This window comes from Scyliorhinus torazame, chromosome 1 (genome assembly GCF_047496885.1).
Source record: "Scyliorhinus torazame isolate Kashiwa2021f chromosome 1, sScyTor2.1, whole genome shotgun sequence".
Taxonomy (NCBI): Eukaryota; Metazoa; Chordata; class Chondrichthyes; order Carcharhiniformes; family Scyliorhinidae; genus Scyliorhinus; species Scyliorhinus torazame.
In genome coordinates, this window is record NC_092707.1 from 169,120,611 (window position 1) to 169,143,149 (window position 22,539).

At 46.5% G+C, this 22,539-nt stretch overlaps 1 protein-coding gene across 1 annotated transcript in view; it reads right to left on the reverse strand.

Moving 5' to 3' along the window:
* The window catches only part of adprs (ADP-ribosylserine hydrolase), a 46,114-nt gene extending 28,350 nt beyond the window's left edge, over positions 1 to 17,764 (reverse strand). The window contains exons 1-2 of the mRNA XM_072501135.1: positions 17,572 to 17,764; positions 12,004 to 12,100 (exon numbers count right to left, since the gene is read on the reverse strand). Of these exons, the coding sequence (XP_072357236.1) occupies positions 12,004 to 12,100; positions 17,572 to 17,746 (272 nt within the window). The 5' untranslated portion in view covers positions 17,747 to 17,764. The remainder of the gene's footprint in view (positions 1 to 12,003; positions 12,101 to 17,571) is intronic.
* Between the last annotated feature and the right edge of the window lie 4,775 nt (positions 17,765 to 22,539).

Sequence of the window (22,539 nt, forward strand, 5' to 3'; positions counted from 1 at the left end):
CGGTGGTTGGTGATGGGGTTTATTGAGGAATGTGATCAAGAAGGGATCGCTCGAATCGTGGTCGGATTCATAGAATTTACAGTGCAGAAGGAGGCCATTCAGCCCATCGAGTCTGCACCGGCTCATGGAAAGAGCACCCTACCCAAGGTCCACACCTCCACCCTATCCCCATAACCCAGTAATCCCACCCAACACGACTGGCAATTTTGGACACCAAGGGCAATTTATCATGCCCAATCCACCTAACCTGCACATCTTTGGACTGAGAGGGGAAACCGGAGCACCCGGAGGAAACACACGCACACACGGGGAGGATGTGCAGACTCCGCACAGACAGTGACCCAATCTGGAATCGAACCTGGGACCCTGGAGCTGTGAAGCAATTGTGCTATCCACAATGCTACTGTGCTGCCCTGGGGATGGGAATGGATTCGCTGGGTGTGGGTCCTGTTGCATGGGGATAGTAGGGAGGCGTGCTGTGGCCATTGTCCGAGTCACAGTTGCTGTCGCTGATGCTGCAGACTGTGGGTGTTCCGGGGCGGAGTGTACAGTTCGGGGGTGGAGTCGGGGTTGAGTCCGTGGCTGGGCGTGTTGGGGGAGGGTAGGGTTACATTGGCTGTGGGTGGGGCGTGGTCTGCTGCGTCGAGCATGACGTGGTGTGTGGTTAGACTGTGTTCCATATGCCTTAAGCTGGTTGATATGGAACCACGCAGTCTTTCCGTTGGGATACTTTATTTTGTAGACGGAAGGGCGGACTTTGTCCGCAATGGAGTACGGACCCGAATATTTAGGTGACAGGAATGTGCTGGGGTTGTATACGGAGAGCATGACTTGCTGTCCTACACTGAACTCAGTCGCATGTACTGCCTTATCGAAACAGGCCTTGCTCTGTTTCTTTCGTGTGCCTAATCGTACGGCGGCTGCTAGCTGAGCCGTTTTAACATTCTGTACCAGTTGTTCTACTGCTTTCTCGTGTGTGAGGACAGTCACTTCGGGGCTGGTCAAATCTAATTCTAATAAAAATTCTGTGCCTTTAATGGGGCGTCTGGTCATGAGGGTGTAACCTGTAGATGTTGAAACTGTATTTCGCAAAAACATCAGCGCAAAAGGGAGGACTGAATCCAAAGTGGTGATGTTTTGCTGGACCATTTTTCTGAGGGTGGATTTTATGGTCCGATTCATGCGCTCCACAATACCACTTGACTGGGGGTGGTATGCGATGTGGAATTTTTGGGTAATGCCAAATATCGTGAGGGCGTTCTTCATGACACGTCCCGTAAAATGGGACCCTTGGTCGGATTCAATGCTGCGGGGGAGTCCCCATCTCGTAAAGATGTGGTGGGTTAAAATCTTGGCTGTGGTCTTTGCTGTGTTCGTTCTGGATGGGAATGCTTCCACCCATTTTGTAAACGTGTCTATCACAACGAGTACATACTTATAACCATTCCTGCAAGGGGGCAATGTCCTATAAAATCAATCTGGAGGTTAGTCCAGGGGCCATTAACGGGGCGGGTGTGACTAAGTTGAGCTTTCTTGGCGTATCTGTCCGGATTGTTCTGGGCACAGTTAAGGCAATTCTCAACGTAGTGCGTTACATCTTCTTTTAAACTGGGCCACGAACAGAGCTGCCTGAGGTGGGCTGTAGTGGGATCAATTCCCTGATGTCCATGACTGTCATGGAACAAACAAATGAGCTGGTTCCTGTCCTGTTCAGGAACCACAAAAAGGGTGTCTTTTAACACCACACCGTCATGTGTGGTCAGTGCATTTTTAAACCTATCTTAAGGTGCCGTAAATTTTCCTTTCAAAATCTCCCTGAGATTGTTATCCTGCTTCTGGGCCTGCACTAAATCCTCGATATTAGTCTGCGAGACCTGAACTGCATTTACTGGTGCGCTTTCGGGGGGGGGGGGGGGGTCCAAAAATATCCTTGCCTGAAACCTGCTTTTGCCAGTACGTCGGCTTTTACATTTCCAGGGAGGGAGGAACGATGGTGACTTCGAACTTTAACTATTCCAAAAGACCTGCCCTGGGCTTTTTCTAAAATGTGACGGAGCAATGGGGCTGAGGGGAGGTGTTTTCCGTCTGCGGAAAAAAATCCTCTTGCTTTCCACAGGGGTAGGAATTCTGTAAGGCTATTGCAGACATAGAGGCTGTCTGAGTATAAGTCTGCTGTGCTGGGGAAAGAATCTGGGTGTTCTACAATGTACGCCACGGCTGCTAGTTCTGCCGCCTGTGCGCCTAAGTGGCCTGGAAGTTTTATTGCTATTTCTTCTAGGGTGCGACCTCGACATAAATGCCGCATCCTGTTATGCGCTTCCCTTCTAATATTGTGGAAGATCCATCCACATATATTCTTATGGGTTCGCACGTGTCTGTGTGCTTGAGGCTCTGGGTTGGACTACCTATCTTTCTGGGGGGTGTTTTAGCAATAAAGGGGCCTGCGTTGTGGTGCGGTGAGATGATTTCACATTTGTGGGAGGTGCCTGGGTACTGTAGGTTATCTGCTAAGAATGTGTGGGTCTTGGTCCTTTTAACAGTGATGTCCCGCCCCTGCAAAAGAAGGGTCCATCTGGCTGCTCTTATTTGACTGACTGTACCATCCTTAAGTCGTCCGTCAAGTAAAAGTTGGGTGGGGGTGTGTTCTGTGAGGATTGTGATGGGGTTTAGTTATGTAAGAAAAATATTGTACTTCCCAAAAAACTGCGAGCAGGTGCCTTTCACAGGCTGAAAATCCCTGCTCCACAGCATCTGAAACACTGGAGGCGTAAGCCACGGGCCTTAACTGTTCGTGCGGTTCCTGGAGGAGCACGGCCGAAAGGGTGCGGTCTGTGCTTGGTACCGCTATCGGATAGGGGGAAAGCGGGTCTGGAACTTGTAGTGCGGGGGCTGCTAGGAGTGCTCTTTTCAACGAGTCCACAGCATCCGTATGCTGCGGAAGCCATTCCCAGGGGGCTCCTTTCTTTAGGAGGTCTGAGAGGGGTGCTGCCTTGCTGGCGAAACCGTCAATGTGGTTTCGGCAGTAGCCAACCAGTCCTAAAAACGACCGGAGGGCTGAAACATTCTGGGGAAGGGGCAATTTGGCAATCAAGTCAATTCTTTTGTGCACGATCTCGTGTTTACCATGTGTAATAATTGTACCCAGATATATCACTTTGTTTTCCAAAATCTGGGCCTTTTTGGGGTTGACCATACATCCAATTTTCTGTAGGAGTTCGGCCAGAAACTCGATGTGCTCTGCCTTGGTGTCTGTCTGCAGTAATAGGTCGTCCACATACTGGACCAGACATTCGGGGCGAGAAAATTTTGATAATCCATTTGCCAGCTATCGGTGGAAAATGGAGGGGGAGTTGTGGAATCCTTGTGGCAGGCATGTCCACGTGTACTGCTGATTTTTAAAGGTGAAGGCAAATTTGTATTGGCACGCTTTTGCCAATGGAATGGACCAGAATCCATTACTGATGTCCAAAACCGGAAAGAATTGAGAGTTGAGTCCCTGTTTGAGCATGGTCTCAGGACTTCTGGCTACCATGGGGGCTGCTGCGGGGGTGACTTTGTAGAGTTCCCGGCAATCGATGGTCAGTTGCCATGATCAAACGGGCTTTCTCACTGGCCAAATCGGGGCATTATTAGTGGAGGCTACTGATCTGAGTACTAATAAGCTATCGATAACTTTTGCGATTTCCCTCTCTGCCTCTTGGGGAAATCCGTATTGCTTTTGGGGTCTAGGGTCAGGTCCTGTGATTTGTACTGAACCAGTCATCCGGCCACAGTCGTGTTTGTGGGTCACGAATGCTGACCTGTTCTTTTGTAAAACTGCCCTAACCTGCTTGTCCGTGCTAATTGTAGTAGGGTCAAACCAAAATTCACCTAATGCGCTAATCTTGTTTGAATATTCTCCTATGGTGAGCGTTGCGGGGGCTCTTGCAGATTTTGCCATTCTCCAGACACATTGGTTGACTGGATCAAAGGTCAGATTGTGGGAATTCATAAAATCTGTGCCTAAAATGTGTTCTGCTGTGTGGGGGAGATCGACTAAAACTATGGGGTGCCTGGTGGTGATGTTGCCGATTTGAATGAGTACAGGGGCTGTGATGTGTCCCTGCTGTGAGTGGCCTGTAAAGCCGCTGAGGGTGATGGTGGCTGTAGTGGGCCACGTGTCCTTTTGAAACATGGTGGAGGAATTTATTGTGGTGCGGGACCCTCCTGTGTCCCAGAGAAACTCGATGGGCTGTCCCCGTACCTTTGCTGCAACTACTGGTCGGCCGGACCTATCCCAAAGGGTGTCGCAGGCCCAACTGGGGGAGCCCGAACACCGTCAGTCCGTTCCGTTCAGGTCCGTCTGATCTGAATGGGTGCTCACACTATGTATGGGCTCTGTCTTATTCTTATTCAGGGTGCCTGCCTGCTGGGCTCTCTGTGGCTTTCGTGGGGCATTGCATTATCTTGCAAAGTGTCCTAACTGTCCACAGTTGTAACACTCCTGTGACTTTTGTGGGGGGCTGTTCTTGCCTTCATTTACCCATGCGGGGTTCTGGTGTGTTTTCACTGCTTGTATGTCTGCTTCTGCCTGCTGTTCTTTGGGAATTTTAACTGCGGGTTCGTTTTGCAGACTGCTCCCAGGCGCGGGACAATCTTTTTACAACCCATTTCTCATTATGAGCCTCCTCTGAGGGATCATAATTCGCACAAGCTTTTTGTCCTGTTTCTGTGACATGGGAGATAAGGGTGCGGGTCCATTTGGCCATGTTGTCTGGGGACAAATGGGCGCGGTCTAAGTCTCCGAAAACTGCTGCGAAATGGATCCACAGGCGTCCAGCAAACGCTGTGGGGTGCTCAGTTTTCTTCTGCCTGCACTTATTGAGGCCATCTACGGGGTCACCTCTGTTATACCCGATCGCGTCTAGGATCGCGGTATGCATTTCTGCAAGGGTGCCTCCTCCTACATTCTGTGGGTCGGGAAGGGCTGCTACGACCGAAGGGTCTACACTCAAAACTGTGAGCTTTACGTGCTCACACGCATCCAGGCCGTACATGGTAGGTAGCCTGCTGTTTTACTCTGGCAAAGAAGTGGTGGGGGTCTGAGGTGGGGAGGAAAGGTTTGATTTTATCGCACGCGTCCCGTAATTGGGTCACTGTTAAGGGGGTGGTGTACAGAAATTCCGTGTCGTCTGATGTGGCTATGCGGTGGGTGGTGACTAGGTTCATTGGAGCCTGAACTATCTGCTCTGTGGGGGGTTGGGGCGCTTTTCTCTTCTGGGGCTTTCCCTGCGCACATGTTCCCTGAACATATCTCTGCGCTGTCTCACTCATTTCTTCCCAATCAGGGCCGTCTTCCTCATCTAACTGTGATCCAAAGGTTTCCTGGAATCCTTTTTGAACTGAAAATAGAGATTGCAGTTCTGCAATCTGCTTCCGGCTCTTTGCGTGGTCTAAGGAGCTTTGTCTTTGCTCAGTGGTGGCAGCATGGAGTGCTCTTAACGCTGCCTTCAAGTCACTACACTGCCTCTGCAATGCCTCTACCTGCTTCTCGGTTTCCTCTCGTACCAGGACTGCACGTTGCGTGTCCTGATAGGCCTTTTCGTACTGGGATTGGAAGCTGCTTATGTGCGCCAGACAGGACTGGTGTGCCGTCTTGGCATCATCCACCTCTCTGTCCTTTGCCGCTAACTTCCTCCTTAACTCTACGTTCTCTTTCTCTACCTCACTGACATCGGCCTTGCTCATTCGATGTATGCCTTCTATCTCTTTTCGGAACGTCCTAACGACCTCCTCTGTGCCTCGCAATTGTGCCAAACAGGACACAATTGCCATCGGCTTGCGAGCTTTTACCAAGCTTTTCTTATGGATTTCGCTCAGGTTCTCCCACCAAGTATGTCCTATACTCCCGGGACCTGTTTCCTCATTTTCACAGAATTCGCTCAAAAGGGGTCATCCTTTCCCTTTCGAGGTACTTTCTGATTTCCTCTTCCCAAACGGGACACTGTCCTACTCTACTGCTGGTCGCTGCGACCATGAATTCTTCAGGGTTCATGAGGCGTTGCATTGCCATCTTTCCTCTCTGAATACTCTTTTAAAATTTGGAACAAGGGGTACTAAGGTGATGCTGTAAGGGGTACTAAGGGTACGGCTTTCGCTATTTTCAAGAATACAAACTCCCGACAGTTTTGTCACAACAAAAAATCTATCAGTATTACCTTATCGCACTGTTAGTTACGCATGCAAGAACACACTTCCGAATTATGAGGATTGATCAGAACTGCTTGAACGCTTGTGGTTTTTCAGTTTCCAATTGGATTTCCAATTCAAATTTTGGGTTCTCCCTGAGTGGTTAAGCCACTTCTAGATCGGGTCCCGTCAGGATGTCGCCAGTAATATGTTGCTAACTTTTGGTTGGTTCAATTGGCTCTGTTTTATAACCTTTGCTCTAGAGTCGCCAGGTATCTTTAGGATACCGCCACGAGGTTCAAGTTCAAGTAATGATCAATAACTCAATACACCAATTAGCAAGATTCAAATCACAGCACATTTAGTATACACAGTAAATCACTACTCATGCATAAACTCTACTTTCTAAGCTATTTCTAACAACTAATAGGCCTATACTTATCTTCGGACTGGCCCACCAGGTCAGGGGAACAAATGGCCTTGCGTTCGGGTTCTGAAACTGCGGGATTCAAAGCTGGTATGGACTGGTAGCTAGGAGCGCCGATCTCGTAGCGAGCGTTGACTTGAGACTTACGTTCTTTGGAGGCAGCTGGACAGGTCACTGTCAAGGGTTGGTTCGCGTTGCTGAGTGACCCTGTCAAGAAGGACGATTTGAACTTGGGGCTTTACTTTATAGTCCCCAGGGGCTTCCCGCCTTTCGGGGCGGACCCAGTACCTGGTTTCAAGTGATTGGACTTTGTTCCAATCGCTTGGTTCGATTTCTCCAATACTGGAGCGGTTCCCTGATCGATGGGTGGTCTTTAGGTGTCCGTTAACCTCTTTTGTGTTGGCTCCTGCTGGCGCCGAGGAGTCTGGCTTGGCCTTGTTTATCTCAAATGTTTTGATTGTTCCCGGGGATCACTCATTAGTATGTAGGTGGCCGCTACATTATGCAGATGGCTGCTTATATCGATGCTGTCTGGGCTTTTGCAGAGTTTAATACACAGTAAATTTGCACCTGCTAGTTTCTGCCTGTGTTGGCTGAATTTCCCTTCAGCCTTTGCTGTTCTCCATTTTACGCCGGGAATTGGCCAACCCAGGTGGCTACAGTGTGACCGTCCCTTTTGAAACTCATGCTGTCTGCTGTTAGCTGTTTTTCTAGATGCAGGGCAATTTCATCTTCAGATAGTCTAAAATGTACCACATAATTATGTTAAAAATTAACTGGCTGGCCATTGGCCACATTAGCTTGGGCTTTGAAAAACATGTAACACATTACCCATTTCTCAGCCCTCTGACATTTATCCACACTCAAAGCCCGGAAATATAATTTCCTCCCTCATTTACCTCAGCATCATAAAATATATCCTGTTGGGCCTTAGCACTGTAATCTTCTCTAGATTAACCTGGTGATCTAAAATTCCTTTTATCCATATCACGAATAATAAATGCAAGTACTTATTAAATATTTCTGCCATTTTCTGATCAACAAATTTGCAAGCCTCCCCCTTTCCTGAATCCCAGCTCAGTACTGGTCATTCCATTCTTTTTATTGACATAAATTGTAAAATTCTCGTGTTCTTTTTAATATTTCTTGCATTCTTTTAGCTTTTTTTTATCCTCTATATTTTGCTTTTGTTTTTTCATTATTCTTATTGCCCTTCTAGATTCACCTCCTCAATTAAAATTAGTTTTGAACCTCTAGCTATCGCATTGCATTTTTCTTTTAAATTGAGAATTTAAACTTTATTCTGCACCTTTACAATCTGTTTTAATATAAATACGCCATTGTTGCTCTACAACTCCAGGTGCCAATCTTGCCTTTCTGCACCGTTACAATCTGTTTTGTTTAATATAAATACTCCATTGTTGCTCTACAATCCTGAGTGACAATCTTGCTTTCCATTTCATTGAAAGCATCTTTCTAATATGTGAACGTGTCTCAATATAATTTGGTGTTGTAGTTTTTGTAACAGCATTCCCTTTCTAAGTGAATCTTAAACATCATTGGACCCTGGCCACACTAGTTTCTAATGTAACCTCCCATTTAATTATTATAACACAATGTAAATGTAACTCAATCATTTAAGAATAGTTCCCCTGTTTGTTCCAGAATCAGCACCACTGCCCACTTTCTGACACCATTATCTGACATTATATAGATTTCCATAATCTTTCAATGATATTCTTGCACATCCCTGGGTAAGGGATCCTGAGATCACTACATGTGAAATCCTGCTCCTGAGCAGTTCCATAATATAAATGGGGTACAAATAATGCTTCTCCTAATTGTGTTGGAGTACGCAGACAATTTAAAGTACATGATCCCATTAATCTTTGTATAACCGTACATGTACAGTAATTTAAAGGCTTTGACTTGTGCACAACAACCAATGCAATGACGCTCGTGTCTACATAATTTAGAAGAAACAATGGCTGCATTGACTCGGTGCGCCCAAGTTTCTTGTCACTTAATTCTCCACCTCTCTAACTCTGATTGTCCTGAACATTGAGCTTCATCGGAACAGTGTAACACAATGAAAACTTGAGGAACAGCCTCATTGTTCGACTTGGCACCCACAGCCTTCTAGATTCAATACAGAGTTCAACAATTTTAGATCACATCGTCGCCCTCCATCTTGCTGTTTTTTGCTGGTATGGTCATGTCTCATTTCTTTTTTTATCCCTTTGTGGTGCACTCAGACAGTGGTGCATTCAGACAGTTGCCTTGTAGCTATTCACACCTCATCAGGACACCTCTATTTCTTTCCTGGACCCGTTTGCAGTCGCTTGGTATGATGTAACCTTTTGTCATTTAATCTCCCCACCCTCCACCTTACCACAGACCTTTCCTTTTGTTCTTCTTGGCCCGCTGCCCCAGCTCAAAACGTATTACACATCTATCTTCAGTTCTAATGAAAGGTCGTGGACCTAAAACATTAATTGTTTTTTTCCCCACAGATGCAGGCTAGCCTGCTGAGTATTTCTGACATTTTCTGTTTTTATTTCAGATTTCCAGCAATCCACAGTATTTTGCTTTTGTATTGGTGATGTCTATTTTTGCCCAATTAAATGCAGTGGAATTGTACTTACTAGAAACCAGGTTAACCCTGAACAAATTTATTTCTCATGGGACGATTCTAGTTTGCAGAGATTCTTCATCACATCTCTCTCAGATTGCTTAAGGTAACAACTTACATAATTGAGCCCAGGAAGATAACTAAGGCAGACCTGAATTAGCAACAACAACCAGGAAGATCAAGTGGATCAGGGTGATTAATGTAGTTTTGAAGGGGGGGACGGGGGCGAGAGTGCCTTTGAAAAGAGGATAACTGAAGACACAAGCCAGCATAGAATGTGGGGTGGGAACGGAGAGAGCAAGAGCCTGGAATTGTTTCCATCCTCCAAGATTATCCTGGAATAACACACATTTTTGGCTAAGAACAGCAAACTCTGTAACACTAAATCTAATGGTTGACGAATAAACCACAAGCTCTGACTTGAGAGTTATTAAGCACCTTGCATGACCTCAGCGTCTCCCAAAACACTGGAGAGTTTTGTCCAAAGGTGTATGATGAGAAAAGTGGGACTAAAGGTGGGCTGAAAAACAAGTCGCAGAGATGAGAAATAAGTCGGCTGCATTTCAACAGTGCTCAGGCATTAGTGGGAGGAATTTTATGTGCAAAAGAAGTGAGGGCTGCAAAATCAGAGAGGAGGCAATGAGTGAAGATGGAAATCAGAGAATAGAGAAATGCTTAATGGAAGAAAGAAAACATAGGACTGTATTTCAGTAAGGAAACCAATTAAAATCTTGGGGAGGAGACAATCAACAGAAATGTAAAGGTAACAGAACAGTGCATTAATCATTTGAGGATGTTATTGCACCCACTTAAAAACAAAATCACCATTTTTTTAAAAACCTCACTAAAACCATTAATAGTTAAAAAAGATTTCTACCACACATACCAGAAACAGAACGCTATACAGGTGATACTTTTGGCTTTGTCCTACACTTCTCAGAATGACCTGTATATGTCAGTTATTACGTTACCCTTGCTAGTGTGATATAAATCACCAATTGTCTCCTGTGCAACATGCTCCAGGTATAGTACTTAATCACTGCCAATAATAGAACACTAGAACCTAGTTCTAGGTGGGTAAAAAGTAGGCTATAGTCAGGAGTCTTTTACAGAAAGAGAATTTTACATGGTTTCACTATGAAGGAGCCAAAAGCAAAAGCATATGCACAGACTCAGCATCCAATTGTGTTTTTATCTCCTGATTATTCTTAATGCAAAATCAAGTATGGCCAATCCACCTAACCTGCACATCTGTGACTGCAGGAGGAAACCAAAGCACCTGGAGGGAGCTCAAGCGACACAGGGAGAATGCGCAGACTCCATACAGACAGTCACCCAAGATCGGAATTGTACCTGGGTCCCTGGCGCTGTGATGCAGCAGTGTTAACCACTGCGGCATCCTGCTGCCCCTGTTGTGGCAACCTGTGTACACATCTGCTGCAGTGTTCTCTATGTTGTGACAGTGATTACACTTAACGCACTTGATTAGCTGTGAAGTAATTTGGCACATGGAGGTTGTGAAAGGCACTAAATGCAAGTCTTTCTTGATATACTGGGAGATACAGTGTCTATCATACCAACCTAGTCTGTGGTTACTACTTTTTATATATTCTTTCATGAATTGAAATGTTGGCAAGGCCAACATTTGTTGTCCATCTCCAAATTTCATCTAAACTGAGTGGCTTGCTAAGCCATTTAATAATAATAATTTTTATTGTGACAAGTAGGCTCACATTAACACTGCAATGAAGTTTTTGTGAAAATTCCCCCACCCGCCACACTACGGCGCCTGTTCTTGTACATGGAGGGAGAATTCAGAATGTCTAATTCAGCTAACAACAGTGCGGCCATCCTTTTCCAACAGAAATCAGTATTCCAGATACCAAAAATCAGTATTTTGGCAGTAAAATCGGTATTTCCGTTTCAAAGAAAAAATGTCCACCAATCTGAAGTACAGCTTTACACCTTTATTGCACAAATCTAAAACACAAATAGAAAATGCAAATCCAAAGCTTTTACATACATGTACAGGCACATCTATGAGAGACCATGTGAAGCATCACATGACACGCATGCTCTGTATAGTGTGCGGAGAGGAGATGAGAGGGGGTGGGGCCCCTGCACGAGGTCCTGTCTTCCAGCAGCCGTCGCAAAGGAAACCAATCTAAGCATTTTGAGAGGAATGCATTCACTGTGGCTTGCCAAATCAGCTCCTCTACACCCCCCCCCTCCTCCCACAACGCCAGACAGCCCTTTACAGCAAGCTGCCTCTTAATACTTTTTTCTTCCCTCCCAAAAAAACTCCTCTCCCTTAAATGTTTTCCTTCAGTACGGCTTCAGGTTGGAATTGACCGAGGGCTGCAGTGGATTGCGTATTTCAACGCGAGAAATCGTATTGCTGTATTTGAGCGAATTTTCCGTATTTCATTGTGATAAATGAAGAAAGCAGCAGATCACAGTCCTAACTTTGCAACAGAACTAGAAATGTTGTGACATGGAAGCACAGTTATTACAAATAGATGCAATGTGAAAAGACAAAAACTACTTTCCTCAGATGTGTTCCGTTCCATTTCAGATAACAGAATATAAATTTCAAAGATCAACTATAACAGACTGAATTGGCAATAGATTTTACAAAACACTGATGGGCCTATTAGCTAAGAGTTTAACATATTTACATGACTTTTGGGTTAAGTCAGAACACCATGCCATATGACAACTTAACAAGATTGTTGCAGTACAGTATTTTACCCCTTTGGATGCAGTAATGTGTTACCTTTTAGCCATATCCACTTCATCAAAGTCTTGTTTGGTTATCAGAGACTGTGCCACACACCTCATCATTGCAGTATCATCTGAATACACTAAAGAACCTGAAAAATAAATTCAATGTCTAAAAACTTGGTGTGAGAAACTAAAAGAGACAGAAAACACTTGAATATAACAATAACATTAATAAAACACAAGCCTCACAGTACAGTGCCAGTTAGTGCATGACCATAACTCAAAACATCTACCACATCGATATAAATAGCAACTGAGACCCGAGGCATTCTTGCAGGCCGACAAGTACAGGTACAATGGCAAGAGGCCATCCCATTATTTAGTTTATAAAAGCCACACGATAGAGTTTTACAGCACAAAGAGGCCCTTTGGCTCATTGTGTCTGTGCCGGCCATCAAGCATCTATCTATTCTAATCCCATTTTTCAGTAAAATATTGAACTGTCAGGGAAGCAGAATGGTCAATAACCTGAAATGATAACTCTGCTTCTTTCTCCACACAGATGCCGCCTGACCTACTAAGTGTTTGCAGCATTTTGTGTTTCTATTTTAAACCTTTTCAACTCGCCTGCTTTGTACGGATAACACATACATGATGGCGGCGCAGCACAGCACAAAGGTGGAAAAACAGCAAAGCTAAACTTCTTGATGTCGAGGAGCTAAACATGTGAGATCAGTCTCTTGCAGCCACTGTATTAATGCAGTTTCTGGTCAATGGTGAACTCCAGGATGTTGTTGGTAGGGGATTCAATAACAATTATTAATGAAGCAGCACAGAATGTTTGGGTATAGGATACTGCCTAGAGGAACTTCTGCAGCGATGTCCTAAAGATGAGATAATCTGTCTTCAACAAGCACAAACCAGTTACATTTGTGCTCGGCATGATTCCAGTCAGTGGAAAGTTTTCCTCTTGATTCCCACTTAAATTTTACTTATTTTTATTAAATTTTTCCAATTAAGAGGCAATTTAGCGTGTCCAATCCACCTACCCTGCACATCTTTGGGTTGTCGGGGTGAGACCACGCAGACACGGGGGAAAATGTGCAAACTCCACACGGACAGTGACCCGGGGCAGGGATCAAACCCGGATCCTCGGTGCAGCGAGGCAACAGTGCTAACCTCTGGGCCACCGTGCCGCCCCAATTCAACTTTACTTGCTCAAATGTAGCTTTGCTGTCAAGGGCCGTCAGTCTCACTTCACCCCTGCAATTCAGTTCTTCTGTCCATATTGGGAGCAAGGCTGGAACAAGGGATCCTGAAAAATCACTGGGTGGCATGGTGGCACAGTGGAGCTGCCTCACAGCTCCAGAGACCCAGGTTCAATTCCGGTCTCAGGTAACTGGCTGTGTGGAGTTTGCACTTTCTCCCCATGTCTGCTTGGGTTTCCTCCGGGTGCTCCGGTTTCCTCCAAAGATGTGCAGGTTAGGTGGATTGGCCATGCTAAATTGCCCTTAGTGTCCCAAAGGTTAGGTGGGGTTACTGGCTTACGAGGATAGGGTGGAGGCGTGGAGTTAAGTAGGGTGCTCTTTCCTATGGCCGTGAACTCGATGGGCCGAATGGCCTCCTTCTGCACTGCAAATTTTATGAAATGATCTATGAAATCCCAAAACAGGAAAAGGAATTTGTGAGTAGGTTATACATAGACATACATAGAAAATAGAAACAGGAGGAAGCCATTTAGCACTTCGAGCCTGATCTGCTATTCATTGTGATCATGCTTACACAGCAGCTATGCTAACACGAGCAATGTTGAAAACATCTTCTGTCATTTTGCTGACAATGAAGTCGGCTGATGGGACGACAATTGGTTGATTGGCTTTGTGCTGCTTTTTGTGGTTAAGACACACCTCGGCAATTTCCCACCGTCAGGTCTTGTAGCCATTTGGCTAGCTCTGGAGCACAGTTCTTCAACATTACAGCCAATATGGCATCAGGGTCTAAAGCCTTTGATACAACCATTGCACTCAACCATTTCTTTACATCACATTCTGTAACTTGGATTGCCCGAGGAGAGGTAACTGTAATTATGGGAACCTCAGAAAGAGGCTGAGATGAAGCATCCAATTAACACTTCTGGTTGAAGGTCATTTAAACTTTCAGCTTTTCCTTTTGCACTCATGTACTGGGCTCCACCATCGAGTCTGGGATGTTGACAGAGATTCCTCCTCTGTCAGTTGGTTGTGAACAATTAAATGCTCGTGACCAATGATCTCTCTAAGCTGCATGGCCGCACAACAGGCTATGCACAAGTCAGTCCATTTATTTTACCACGTGCCTAAATAACCTGCTGCGCTCCTACAAAAAACAGAGCTTATCATTCAATTAGGCAAGAAGGCCTTTGACAAGGTGCCGCATAGGAGATTGTTAAATAAGTTAAGAGCCCATGATGTTAAGGTAAGATCCTGGCATGGATAGAGGATTGGCTGACTGGCAGAAGGCAGAGAGTGGGGATAAAGGGGTCTTTTTCAGACTGGCAGCCGGTGACTAGTGGTGTGCCTCAGGAGTCTGTGCTGGGACTACAACTTTTCACAATATACATTAATGATCTGGAAGAAGGAACTGAAGGCACTGTTGCTAAGTTTGCAAATGATAAAAAGATCTGTAGAGGGACAGGTAGTATTGAGGAAGCAAGGGGGCTGCAGAAGGATTAGGATAGGCTAGGAGAGTGGGAAATGAAGTATCAAATGAAATACAAAGTGGAAAAGTGTGAGGTTATGCACTTTGGAAGGAGGACTATTTTCTAAATGGGGAAATGCTTCGGAAATCAGAAGCACAAAAGGGACTAGGGGCTGGTTCAGCACAGTGGACTAAAAAGCTGGCTTGTAATGCAGAACAATGCCAGCAGCGTGGGTTCAATTCCCGTACCGGCCTCCCCGAACAGGTGCCGGAATGTGGCGACTAGGGGCTTTTCACAGTAACTTCATTGAAGCCTACTTGTGGCAATAAACAATTATGATTACTTGGAAGTCCTTGTTCACAATTCTCTTAAGGTTAACGTGCAGGTTCAGTCGGCAGTTAAGAAGGCAAATGCAATGTTAGCATTCATGTCAAGAGGGCGAGAATCAAGACTAGGGATGTACTTCTGAGGTTGTATAAGGCTCTGGTCAGACCCCATTTGGAGTAATGTGAGCAGTTTTTGGCCCCGTATCTAAGGAAGGATGTGCTGGCCTTGGAAAGGGTCCAGAGCATGTTCACAAGAATGATCCCTGGAATGATCAGCTTGTCGTATGAGGAGCGGTTGAGGACTCTGGGTCTGTACTCGTTGGGAATTTAGGTTGAGGGGGGGGATCTTATTGAAACTTGCAGGATACTGCGAGGCCTGGACAGAGTGGACATGGAGAGGATGTTTCCACTTGTAGGAAAAACTAGAACCAGAGGACACCATCGCAGACTAAAGGGACGATCCTTTAATACAGAGATGAGGAGGAATTTCTTCAGCCAGAGGGTGGTGAATCTGTGGAACACTTTGCAGCAGAAGGCTGTGGAGGCCAAATCACTGAGTGTCATTAAGACAGAGATGGATAGATTCTTGATTAATAAGGGGATCAGGGGTTATGGGGAAAAGGCAGGAGAATGGGGATGAGAAAAATATCAGCCATGATTGAATGGCGGAGCAGACTCAATGGGCCAAGTGGCCTAATTCTGCTCCTATGTCTTATAGGCAGTTTACAGTTTTCTGGACTCAACACCAAGTTCAGATCATAACTTCTTGAGCCCACATTTTCAACCAGCATTGTTAGTCATTCTACTATTCATATTTACACCTCCTCCAGACCCACTGTTTCCTTACTTATCCCTTTATCACCTTTGCCATGCACCATCATCCTTTTCCTTTCTGCCTTCCAACCTACCAAAGACCTTGGGCTGGATTCTCCGATTTTGAGATTAAGTGCTGACACCGGAAAGGGAGCGGTGGCATTTTACGACTGGAAAACAGCACAAAATGTCCACCGATCTTCCATCTGGTGGGGGGCTAGCAGGCACGCAGCGTAGAGCCCCCAACTGCGGATACAGCCAGAGAATTGCTGGGTCCATGGCCACGCATGGAGACAGCTTGCAGCAGCTGCGGCGTGCAATATGGCGCCAGCCGCGTGCAGACCCAGCCTGCAAAATAGTGACCCTCTTTAGCCAGGCTCGCCACCGCCGGACCACCCCCCACCAGTGCCCCTGCCAAAGGCCCAACTGCCTACGGATTAGCTCCCCCTCCCAACTGTGGTGGTGCAGAACTTAGTCTGCAGCCTCCACGCCGAGCTCCCGAAAATAAATACCACACGCGACCGACGCCGTCAGGAACTCGGCCCATCAGGGGAGGGCCTCAGGCCGACAGCGTGCGGCGTACTCCTAGAGTATGCCGTTTTGGCAGGGCGGAGCATCGCAAAAGCAGCATCACCACCGATTTCGGCACCAATGTGGATTTTCTAGCCGATCACCAATCGCAATTTCGCTGTCGGTGGCTGGGGAATCCCGCCACTTACTTTTGTTATTTTTCCCTTCCAGGCCTCTTTGTTTAAACCCTGTTCCACCCCAACCTTTTCCAGTTCTGATGAAAGGTCATCAACCTTAAATGTGTTTAGCTTCTCATTACAGTTGCTGGCTGGAGTATTTCCAGCATCTGTGGTATTTTGCCTTTGTATTGGCTATTACCATTGAAATTAAAATACAGCCTCAAGAACACGTCCTCACATTGCTTTTAAACGGTGCTCAGTTCCCAATGCACTATTGATTTTGTCACACCTGTAACATGGGTAAGCCATTTTTAAAAAAATTGATTAAAGCTACCCTTGCATAGAGATTAGAAGCAAGTGTGCACATAGAACACAGTGCAGAAGGAGGCCATTCGGCCCATCGAGTCTGCACCGACCCACTTAAGCCCTCACTTCCACCCTATCCCCGTAACCCCATCTAACTTTATTGGTCACTAAGGGCAATTTATCATGGCCAATCCACCAAACCTGCACATCTTTGGACTGTGGGAGGCAACCAGAGCACCCGGTGGAAACCCACGCAGACACGAGAACGTTCAGACTCTGCAGTGACCCAGCAGGGAATCGAACCTGGGACCCTGGTGCTGTGAAGCCACAGTGTTAGCCACTTGTGCTACCGTGCTGTCCGGTGTTTTGCACAACATTCACAACTTCCCTATTAACAGGTCAAATTTTTAACATCAGATACAAAGAATATTCATTGACATTTACTAAATTTAAGGTCTTTTCCAAATCCTAAAACAGAAAGATGGACTTGCCTGATAAAAAAAATTATACTATCCCTCACAGAAGTAGACAGAAAAACAAGGACCCTGAGGGTTATGGACAAGTTGCATTTTAGAAACTCCCAATAATTGGATCTATAGGTTTTAGCTTCAGGTGTGGAAGTAGAAGTGTTTGTTCTGAGTAAAGGTCACAAACATCTGTGCAACTGGAAAAGCACCTACTCTCAGGAGTTTGGAGTCTTTCAGGGCACTGAATGCTGAGAAGAGCTTGAACCAGTCACACAGCCTTAAAACATGCATCTCCTCGGGGCTCTGTACACTGACCCATCAATACCCGGTGGGTATCATTACCTTCCTCCTGCCTCTGCTCCTCCAGGGCGCGCACCGCTTCAATCACATCGTGCACTCTAACCAGCTCCTTCCCCTCGAACTCCCCGCCAATGCAATCCCCCAACAACGCCCCGGTCATGGCCCCACAAAACTGGGACAGGGTGGGCAGAGTCAGGACCTTGCTCACCGCCGACATCTTGGCTCGAGCGGAAGGGCGAAGAGGGGTAAGTGGGAGGGTAGATTGGCGGCGGGGCTGTCCAATCACAAACCAACGCAGTGACGTCACTACGAAGCCGTAACCAATGATTAAACGAGGCTGGAGGCGGGCGGCGTGTTATCCAATCGGACCTGCGGGAAGGGCGATCAAGCTGGCCAATCCCGTTGCGGTGGGGGGAGGGGCGGGAATCGACTGTTGAGGCGATTTGAATGGGAGTCGGTTGGTTCTCTTGTCGCTGAGCGTCTTGTCAGGCGCCTCCTGGGGTTGTGAGTTAAATGGCCAAATTTGCATGTTTACCTCATTAGGGAATTTTTACAACACCAGGTTAATGTCCAACAGGTTTGTTTCAAATCACTTCCCCAGGTGAATGAAGAGGTAACATATATATAGACAAAGTCAAAGATGCAAGACCATGCTTTGAATGCGAGCATTTGCAGGTAATTAAGTCTTTACAGATCCAGAGAGAGGGGCAATCCCAGGTTAAAGAGGTGTGAATTGTCTCAAACCAGGACAGTTGGTAGGTATCCCAGGTCCCGGTTGAGGCCGTGCTCATGTGGGCGGAACTTGGCTATAAGTTTCTGCTCAGCGATTCTGCCTTGCTTACCCGGAGATCAGAGGCTGAATGCCCTTGACTGCTGAAGTGTTCCCCAACTGGATGGGAACATTCCTGTCTGGCGATGGTCGCGCGATGTCCGTTCATCAAACAAACCATTGTTTGTAGCAAACTACCCAGCCTTCAGATCAGCGACCACGACACCACACAACCCTGCCATGGCAATCTCTGCAAGTCATGCCAGATCATCGACATGGGTACCACCATTATCCGTGAGAACACCACCCACCAGGTATGCGGTACATACTCGTGCGACTCGGCCAACGTTGTCTACCTCATACGCTGCAGGAAAGGATGTCCCGAAGCATGGTACATTGGCGAGACCATGCAGACGCTGCGACAACAGATGAACGGACATCACACGGCAATCGCCAGGCAGGAATGTTCCCTTCCAGTCGGGGAATACTTCAGCAGTTAAGGGCATTCAGCCTCTGATCTCCGGGTAAGCATTCGCCAAGCATCCTTCAGGACGCGCAACAACACAGAATCACCAAACAGAAATTTATAGCCAAGTTCCGCACACATAAGTACGGCCTCAACAGAACCTTGGATTCATGTCGCATTACATTCACCCCCTATCATCTGGCCTGGCCTTGCTAAATCCTGCCAACTGTCCTGGTTTGAGACAATTCACACCTCTTTAACCTGGGATTACCCCTCTCTCTGGATCTGTAAAGACTCAATTACCTGCAAATGCTCGCTTTCAAAGCATTGTCTTGCATCTTTGACTTTGTCTATATATATGTTTCTGGAACCTACCTTTTCATTCACCTGAGGAAGGAGCAGTGCTCCGAAAGCTAGTGATTTGAAACAAACCTGTTGGAATTTAACCTGGTGGTGTAAGACTTTGTACTGTGCTCACCCCAGTCCAACGCCCGCATCTCCACATCATCATTAGGGAATGTCCTTCTGGCGATTCATTGGGGCAGGGGAGACGGTGGTGTAGTGGTATTGTCACTGGACTGGTAAATCACCTGGGCACCCAGGTTTGAGTATTTAGCTGGGGGGAATGGGAGTGCGGCCATTGCAGATTTAATAAAAATCTGGAATTAATATTCTCAGGATGACCATTGTAAGAACCCATCTGCTTCACTAATGCCCTTTATTTAGGAAATCTGTCATCCTTACCTGGTCTGGCCTACATGTGACTCCAGACCTACAACAATGCCCTCTTGAGGGAAATTAGGGGTAGGCAATAAATACTGGCAGAGCCTGTGACGCCCACGTCCCATGAATGATTTTTTAAAAAATCCTGTGTAATATAGGAATAACCTATGGTGCTGGAGTAGCTTGGCAACAAAATGATTATTGTGTACTGTAGCCATCTGGGTTGGCCACTTCCCGATTACAAAATGGACACTTTGCAAAGATTGCAGGGAAAATGGACAATGCTGAGAAAACAAGGAGATTCAGAGCTTGTCTATATTGGAGCCGCGGCTCCCAGACAAGACCAAAACTGTAGGCCCATTAGCATACTAATGGCCCATCTCCGGGAACAAAAGAGTAACATTTGAGTAACCGATACTAAGGCAGACACCCCGGCACCAGAGGAGACCAGAACAAAGCAGGCCAACGGCCACCTAGGACACGCCCAGCCATCAGGGCACGCCACCCCTTTAATGGATGAAATCGATAGGAATGATCAAGAAACGGCCCAATTGATTGGGGCCAAGTTCAAGGCCCGCCCAAAAGCGCGCGAAGCCCCTTTGGGTATAAGAAGGAGCCCCCAAGAGAGAATTGTTCTCTTGGACCCGGCTCTCACCGAAGAGAGACCTGTCCACCAGCTGCACCAGAAGCAAGTAAGTCCAAGGTCAATGCACGGTACCAGACAGACGACCTTAGCTGTTCCCCTGTACCAGTTCGACCCCAGCAGCCTCAGAACCGAACAACGGCCATTGTTCCTCTGGCTGAGTGGGCGCCTGAAGCTAAGTATAGGCTTTAGCAGTAGTTGATAGTTTAGTCTGTAGAGTTTTCGTGCATGAGTAGATTTAACTGTGTGTAAGTAAATAAGCATTGACTTTGAACTAACCAACTGGTGTATCGAGTCTTTGATCAGTATTCGGTTTTGAACCTTGTGGTGATATCGAAAGATACCTGGCGACTCTAGAGCAAACGTAATTAGAATTAAGGAAGGTGACCATATTGACCGCCATATTCAGAGCCAACCAAAGAGCAACATTTACTGGCGATTCTGGTGGAACTCGAATTAGAAGTGGCCTTGTCACTCGAGAGAACCCAAATTTGAATTGGAATCCAATTGGAAACAGAAAAACCACAACTGTGAGAACGATACCGATCAAACCTCCAAGATTCGGAAGTGTGTTAATGCATGCGTACTAACAGGGATATAAGGTAAACCTGAGAGATTTTGTTGCGTAAAACTGTCGGGAGTTTTGTAGGCCGGAAATTAGCTTAAGCCATACCTGTGTTTACATCACCACTTTATCACCCCCTGTTCCAAATTCAGTAGAGAACCCAGAGATAGAAAGAAAATGGCAATGAAGGCAATGGAACGCCTTATGAACCCCCAAGAATTCGAGGTCGCAGCGACCAGTAGAGTCGGACAGTGTCCCGTATGGGAGGAAGAGATCAGATAATATCTCAAAGGGAAAAGATGGCCCCTTTGGAGTGAATTCTGCGCCAATGACGAAACAGGTCCCTGGAGTATCGGACATACTTGTTGGGAGAACCTGTCAGATTTTCATAGGAAGAGCTTGGGGAAAGCTCGCAAGCCGATGGCAATCATGTCCTGTTTGGCACAATTGCGAGGCACAGAGGAGGTCGTTAGGACGCTCCGTAGAGCGATTGAGGAGAGAGACAGAAATAGTGAGGGAGATGTGAGCGAATTTGAGAAGGAGAATAAGGAGTTAAGAGAATAGTTAGCAGCGAGGGACAGAGAGGTGGATGATGCAAAGAGAGCACACCAGTCTTGTCTCACCCATTTGAGTAGTTTTCAGACCCAGTACGATAAGGCCTACCAGGACACGCAACGCGCGGTCTTGGTAAGACAAGAAACCGAGCAACAGGTAGAGCAATTGCAGAAACAGTGCAATGATTTAAAAGCAGCCCTACGAGCGCTCCACACTTCCACGACGGAATAAAGGCAGAGCTCCGTTGATAATGCAAAGTGACGGAAGCAAATTGCAGAATTGCAATCCCTGCTTTCTGTCCAAAATGGGTTTCAAAGTATGTTTGGACCCCAGTTAGACCAGGAAAACAGCCCCAATTGGCAAGAGTTCAATGAAACTGCCCACAGATACGTACAGGGAACATGTACACAAGAAAAACCCCAGAAAAGGAAAGCACCCCAACCCCCGACTGAACAGGCAGAACAGACCCACATGAACCCTGTAACCACACATCGCAGGGCCGCAGCAGAAGGAGACGCAGATTTCCTATATACAACCCCGTTAACCGTGACCCAATTATGGGACGCGTGTGGAAAAATTACACCGTTCCTTCCCACATCAGACCCCCACCAGTTTTTCACTAGAGTTAAACAGCAGGCTACCATGTACTGCCTGGACGAAAAGGAGCAAATGAAGTTCACAGTTTTAAGCCTCGACCCTTCAGTCGTGGCAGCCCTTCCCGACCCACAGAATGTAGGAGGAGGCACACTCCAAAAAATGCACACAGCGATCCTGGACGTGATCTGCTATAACCATAAGACCATAAGACATAGGAGCGGAAGTAAGGCCATTCGGCCCATCGAGTCCACTCCACCATTCAATCATGGCTGATTTCAACTCCATTTACCCGCTCTCTCTCCATAGCCCTTAATTCCTCGAGAAATCAAGAATTTATCAACTTCTGTCTTAAAGACACTCAACGTCCCGGCCTCCACCGCCCTCTGTGGCAATGAATTCCACAGACCCACCACTCTCTGGCTGAAGAAATTTCTCCTCATCTCTGTTCTAAAGTGACTCACTTTTATTCTAAGGCTGTGCCCCTGGGTCCTAGTCTCCCCTGCTAATGGAAACAACTTCCCGACATCCACCCTATCTAAGCCATTCATTATCTTATAAGTTTCTATTAGATCTCCCCTCAACCTCCTAAACTCCAATGAATATAATCCCAGGATCCTCAGACGTTCATCGTATGTTAGGCCTACCATTCCTGGGATCATCCGTGTGAATCGCAGCTGGGCCCGCTCCAGTGC